The 6,477-nt window shown below is 48.1% G+C and overlaps 1 protein-coding gene across 5 annotated transcripts in view; it reads right to left on the bottom strand.

Annotated features, from left to right (window-relative positions):
* Positions 1 to 2,218, bottom strand: part of LOC111264567 (uncharacterized) — a 9,163-nt gene extending 6,945 nt beyond the window's left edge. For 2 of the 5 annotated variants that reach the window (XR_002682932.2, XM_022840595.2), the window contains exon 1: positions 2,133 to 2,217. Coding sequence is in view for 2 of the 5 variants with exons in the window: in XM_022840595.2 (XP_022696330.1) it covers positions 2,133 to 2,192 (60 nt within the window). In the remaining 3 variants the exon portion in view is untranslated. The other 3 variants (XM_022840596.2, XM_022840599.2, XM_022840597.2) reach the window with 3 other exon arrangements.
* Positions 2,219 to 6,477: the final 4,259 nt, after the last annotated feature.

The raw sequence follows: 6,477 nt of genomic DNA, 5'->3' as shown, positions 1-6,477 counted from the left end.
ATATCGTTCGAGGCCATCTTGGAACGGATCCATCGGCTTTCATATTTTTTTTTAGTTGGTTCGACTTGCTTAGTCAAACTTTTCGTTTAATGGCATTCCTGATAAATCCTCATGTCGATAAGTTTCATTTTTCGGGTTTCAATTAAAAAAAATATATCGACCCCGGTATTTGGTGTCTAATATCTTAACAATATAAAAATAATTCAGCCTTGCCGCTATAATTCATGGTTTATTTTTTGCATATTATTAAATAATGAAGAAATTAATTGAATACTGTTGCTAGAAATTGTGACTCGACGTTTTGCAATTTACACTTAAAGACCGTGAATGCCGCATCATCTCACAAAGGCTTTTAGTAAGAAAGCTGGTTTTTAGTGTTTTTTTCCTGCTGTTATCTTCCTCAAAAAAAAGTAACAAAATAGTATTCAAAACACTACTCAATATAAACGAAGTTGATTTAGATAACGTAAAAATAAACCTCTCATATTACAAATTGGGCTATTTCTGAAAGAAGTTTAAACTAAGAAAAACCCAAGTCAGTAACAAATGCTTTCTACCAATGTCTAAAATAGTTTCCAGTTCAATTATTGTAGCAAGGATATAGTAAAAGAATTGCTAAATGTAGTAAATATATTAGAAGAAAATGTAGTAAGTAAAAATGAAAAACAGCACAGGAGCTCATTCAAAACTGTTGGATGCATCAACAGGATGGAGCCGCAAAATATAAAGGAGGTCGCAATATGCATACATAACTCACTGATATCGCTGATTTTAAATTATTTGTTCACAAATAAAGGTTAATAATGAAAGTTAATGATTCAGAAAGTTTGGAACCGAACACACAATTTTGAGAACGGATTTAAATAACGTTGGATAGAATAAGTTACTTATGAGAATATATTTTTAAAGTTGACGAACACATGCTGTATCATGCATTTTACATACCTACATTGCTGTTGTAGTACGACCGTACTTTTTTTTCTTTAGCAACAACCTTTAAAAAAAGCCATAACCTTTAAAAGAAAAAAAATACTGAAAAATAGAAAATTCGGATGATACCTAAATTTGCAGTTGTTGAATTTTGGTTTCCGAATACCTTTATTTATTACAATGGCTACCCTATCTGTGATAGCCATCGGGCCAAAATGACGTGCGCGTCTATCATCAAATTCGAGAGAAATCACCACTGAGATTGACCGCAAAAATTCCAGCAGAAAAATTGGGCCAGCACCATTAGTTGTACTAGAGAACAAAAACCGATACGACAAAGCAATCTAAAAAGTTACTACTATTATTATTATTATTGGGGACACTGGCAACAACGTTGTTCCTCTCTGATCCCTGAGCGCATAAACACCCTGCAACGCAGTAAATGCAGGCCTGCCTCGTTTTGTTTGACAGTTAAACATGCAGCCTTCAACCGTTCTTGAATGTGAGCCATTTGCGGATACTGGGGACAGATATCAAACGGCCTCCTTTCACTGCATCTGTCTGTTGCCAGTGTGAAGATGAATACTAACTACCAAAAAACTAATTAACAGAAAAAAAAACTCCGCAAGTCGATAAACCCGATCGTTTAACCGCGGCGATACTAAGAAAATGCACGTACAAGGCATTTTGTAAACTTCGAAGTTTTCCAGCAGTGTTCGGCCCATTATTATGAATATTATCCTTAACGTGCTACGTTTGTTGTCTCATACTGTTAAGACGTACTGCGTTAGATGCAATCTCTCCGTCGTGGTTTTTCTCCCTGTTTATTACTCCATCGACCGGCACACACTTACTCTAACCCAAGTGGCTAGCACCGTCGTCATCACAATCATCCGCGTCACTAGAATCGTCATGAATTAAAATACCGGTGCCAATGATCATACCAAATACCGCTGCGGTGGCCGTGACGTTCACGCCAGATGCCTCTGCGTGTCTGCTGCCTGCAGCGTGTGCTGCATTTGCCCTCGTTTCGGCTGCGCTACTGGCTAACTCCCTATTGTTCTATGATACAACTGCCCTTTCTATCTAGGCAAGCTACTCTCTCCTCAGTCTCGACACGTCATTCTTCTCGCCACCAACTATCACTAACGTCGTGGTTGTTTTGAAATAGTAATAATAATGATAGTAATAATGGTACTTGCCTGGCACTTGAAGGTGTAGGGAACACTCATGTCGTACATGGACATATCATTCGACGACATTATTCTGTTACTGCTGTTTGGCTGGTCAGCTGCCGGCGCGGTTCTTGACTGCCTGGTTACCGATCTCGAATATGAATGCTGCTGTTGATGAGGTGGCGGAGGAGGAGGGGCCGCTGGGGGTGGCTGCTGCTGCTGCTGCTGTTGTTGAGCCGGATGAAGATGCTGCGCTGGGGGTTGGGGTGTTTGTTGCTGTTGCTGTTGATGATGCGGAGGCGCTTGTGGATGATGGTACGCTGGCTGGTGGTACTGTGGCTGCTGTTGTTGATGTGATTGTTGTTGCTGATGATGATGGTGCTGAGGCTGGTGTCTTTTCGGTTGCTGATACTCGACGTGGTACTCAATTCGACGGGCCGTACTGCACGAAAACGTCGTGTCCGTGGCGGGGGCGGGGTGGGGATGGTGAGCCAGAGTCGAAAAGCGGGTGCTACCGCAACCCAGAACCGTCGACGATTAAAAGACACTGCTAGGAAAATCTGTAGCTTTTCTTTTGTCGTTGGTATTGTTGTTATTATCGTCACTACTTTCCGCTGGTACGATATGAATCAACGACCCCTTCCGGGGTAATATCGATTGCCCGCACGCAGCTGCCAACAATGATCCGTCCGGCAGCTCCAATCGCACAAGATTTGATTCGGTCGGGGGCGATTAACTCGGATAACCACTGAGCAGTTCGATTTTAGCTAATCGAGCAGTTCAGCTTGAATCGACGCGCCACAACTGAGTGCGCTCACTGAACTACGGACAGCTAATTCCTGATCGAAGGAGGGTCGGCTTTCCTAAGAAACGATGCTTCAATCAGTAGCTACTATTATTGTTGATAATTATTGCAATTAGTACTTTCAGCTATTTTCATCTTGCATACACAGAGTCATCACAATGTTAGGGTCACACGAATAACCGCGAAATCAGAGCTTTATAATCCGCCTGCACGGAGCGTTCGAATCTGCTATGTTGTCGCTACTGCTATTAGTGTTCGATGGACGCACTAGATGAGCGGTGACGTTGCTGTTGTTGTTATTATAGCCACTTGTTAATCGATAACAGAGCGCACATACACTGCACGTAGATGGTTTTTGACACTCGATGATTATTATTATAATGAATTAATGATATTATTGATTAGGTTGTCCGTTTGATCGCACTTGAAAACTGTACGGTGGATTTGTGCGGTTGATGAAAACCGACGAAAGAATAGAACAATCGTACAAGTAGTAGCAGCAGCAGTCGAAGTACTCTGTTGTTCGCTCAGCACCCCCGCCTCACTACTCTTGAATTACCGATTCCACCGCCATTATTATTGTGATAACATGGCAACATTTCACTCACTTCACATAGCACTGTACGGCAGAACACTGCACACACACAGAGAGAGACACGCACTGCGCTTCAGCTTCCACGATGACGAGCCTACCTCACGACCATCACCAGCATCACCGCTGCCGCAACAACAGATCCACACCTCGTCTTCTCCGATTGCGATGACGAGGACGATGGCGGACGGCTCCTGCAAGAGATACATACAATACGCGGTGCTACATGAGCCGTTGCTGTTGGTACTGATGATGATGATGCCGATTGTCTGTCAGCTTGGAACGGCCGACCAGCACAAACAGATGAAGCACCGCCACTGCCACTGGCAGCCCGCCGCACAAACGGACCCTCCGCCGTTTATTGCTGTTGCTATTATCAGTGCTACCAATATCAGGCAAAGCACAGTGCGAAGAGCAGTGGCAGCGCGCTTCTCCGTCACACAGACAGACGGCCAAAAGTCAAGGCACATACAGTGCCTGCGGCAGCGGACATTGCAGACACAGTAATGCAAGCGGCTCAATACACCGCGCCACGCTGGCGGCGGCAGCAGCAGCAGCGACAACAACAACAACAACAAACGAACACCCGTCTGGTCTCCGCTGCTGCCGATTCGGCTCGCCTCCCTCGTGTCAACCGTTCGTCTGCTGCTGTTGCTGTTGTTGCTGGCGAGACAGCCGGCAGCACAATCAGCAATCGCCGTTGGCCAGCTCGATTGGTCGGTGTGTAGGTGTGTGTGTGCATAGTGTGTGTCTGGGTCTGAGTGTGTGTGTGTGTGTGTGTGTGTGTGTGTGTGCCTGTCCGCTCCTTAAGCGATCGGCCGACAACAAGCGCTACAGTCGCCGCTGTGTCTATCTGCTGCTGCTGCTGCTGCGACTACTATAGAATCACCGCCGCCGCCAGTAATCGGCGGCCGCCACCACTTCAACTGCTAGTAGTGCTATCGCGAACGGTTGAATAGCGCCGCTGCTGTTGCCACTGGTGTTGTTAGCATGCACGCTCGCTCGCTCGCACTAGGCCAATCGCAGTCGCTGTGTTCGCTAATGTCGCAGCTCTGTCGCATACGCATTCAACAGCGCTACTGCTGCTGCTGCTGCTGCCGCTGCCGCTGCCGCTATCGCCGTAGGCTGCAGCACAGAGCGAACAAACGGGCGGCCGGCTGGTCAATCTTGTGAGTGATCAAGTCAAGCTAACATCGACTGTCGAGGGCGAGCGAGCAACGAGCGAGAAACCAACCGTCCGCTCGACCAACGAAGCGAACAGCCAACCGGCCCACCGACCGAACGAGCGAAGCGACGGCTGGGCGATAAACTGGACGGAGATGGCGACGGGCTGAACCGAGTTGAGAAGCACCGTCGTCGTCGCAGCCGCCATCAACACTACTGTTGCCAGCAGTAATGGTAATCGTCATCGTCCCTGCTCACTGCTGGCTACCTGGTCGCGTCAGCAAACGAGCCAACCGACGGCCAACGCCACACAGCCACGACAACAACGGTGGCACCACCAACACTCCGCAGAAACTGCTACGGGACGATGTGATGTCGCCGTTGCCGTTGACGCGGCGACGGCTGCTACCGGTACGACAATTGCCATCGCTATGGCTGCAACGTCATCGCTGGTGCCACAGCTCGGATGTGGCGTTGCGTGATTATGATTGTCGTCGTCGTCGTCGTCGTCGTCGCGGCCATCATTTGAGCTGTGGCTGTGAGCAGCCCATCAAAGCCGTTCACATCATTCAAGCCGGCCAGTACAACTACTACTTGCAGCGCTATCGTCCCTCGCTAACGGGTTGTTTCGTTCATTCGTATCAGGGACGAGACCAGACAGACAAACGAAACAACTGATGGAAGGCCGATGCTGTTGAGACAGGCGGTTGCGTATGAATTAGTTAGCATTATTACTATTAATGTAGTTAGCGATAGTAGCGAGGTTCCACTACTGGCAGAAAATAAAAAGTTCTAAAATCGGATCGGCAGCGCTCCAGCCCGACGACGTTAACTACAAGTAGGTACACTTTTGAACTAACGACAACAGCGAATTTGCTGTTCGTTACAATGTCCAGCGGTTATAGCAGCGAAGGGTGGGCGGGGACGACGACGTTAAGTACAACGTCTATAGTATTGTTGTCTTTTTTTTTTCATTTTAGTCATCGATAAACCTGTTGATTTTAAGCAATAATGAGCGAACTTCGGCCGCGGGGCGTTTGCGTCCGAACAACGATATCGGGCGAAAGGGGGGCGGAAACGGGCGCAGAGGGGAACGGGAGGGAGAGCGGCTGAGTGGGCCACACCAGTGCAACAGACGGCGCATACACTCAGACCCAGACGCGCGCGCGCACACACAAACAAGCACGGACGGACGGCAGCCAGACATACAGATGGGCACTCAACAGCAGCGGTGAAACGAACCAACTCCGCTTCGCTGTGGTGCTCCACGCGACAGGCGACTGAGCGGACAAAGGGTCGACCGGCTGTTGAGCCAGTTGGCCAGCCAGTCACCGATACCGTAGCCGCCTCCTTGTACGAGCTTTTCTATATGATAGTATAACGATGGTTACCCACCCGCTTGGCACCGGTCCATCACTAGCAGCGTCAGCACGCACAGACCGCTGGCGTGAAGGAGCATCACAATGGCAAAGCCAACGCGTATAGCACTACTTAGCACTTAGGCAATGGACCACCATTACGAACAGCCGCGGCGGAGGCACAAAGCTGAGCCAAGCTGACGCTACAATGATCGCTCACAGCAACGGCGATACGAGTAGACGTGTGATGCTGCTGGTGGCGATTCCGGTGCGGGTCTTAGCTATGAACTATTGTTATATACAGCTGTATAAAAGTACAAGTATGACGATTATTGTTGTCTACGGTATTGTGGCTAAACAGTACTAGCAACTGTGGCTGTTATGGCGCCTACGGGGCCTAAATAGGCTTTCATAGTAGTGTTGCCCCAAATGCTGCCGCCGCCGCCGCTGTTG

Source organism: Varroa jacobsoni, unplaced genomic scaffold (assembly GCF_002532875.2).
Source record: "Varroa jacobsoni isolate VJ856 unplaced genomic scaffold, vjacob_1.0 scaffold_874, whole genome shotgun sequence".
Classification (NCBI taxonomy): domain Eukaryota; kingdom Metazoa; phylum Arthropoda; class Arachnida; order Mesostigmata; family Varroidae; genus Varroa; species Varroa jacobsoni.
Note: the sequence above shows the minus strand (reverse complement) of the source record. Positions and strands in the feature narration are given on the sequence as shown.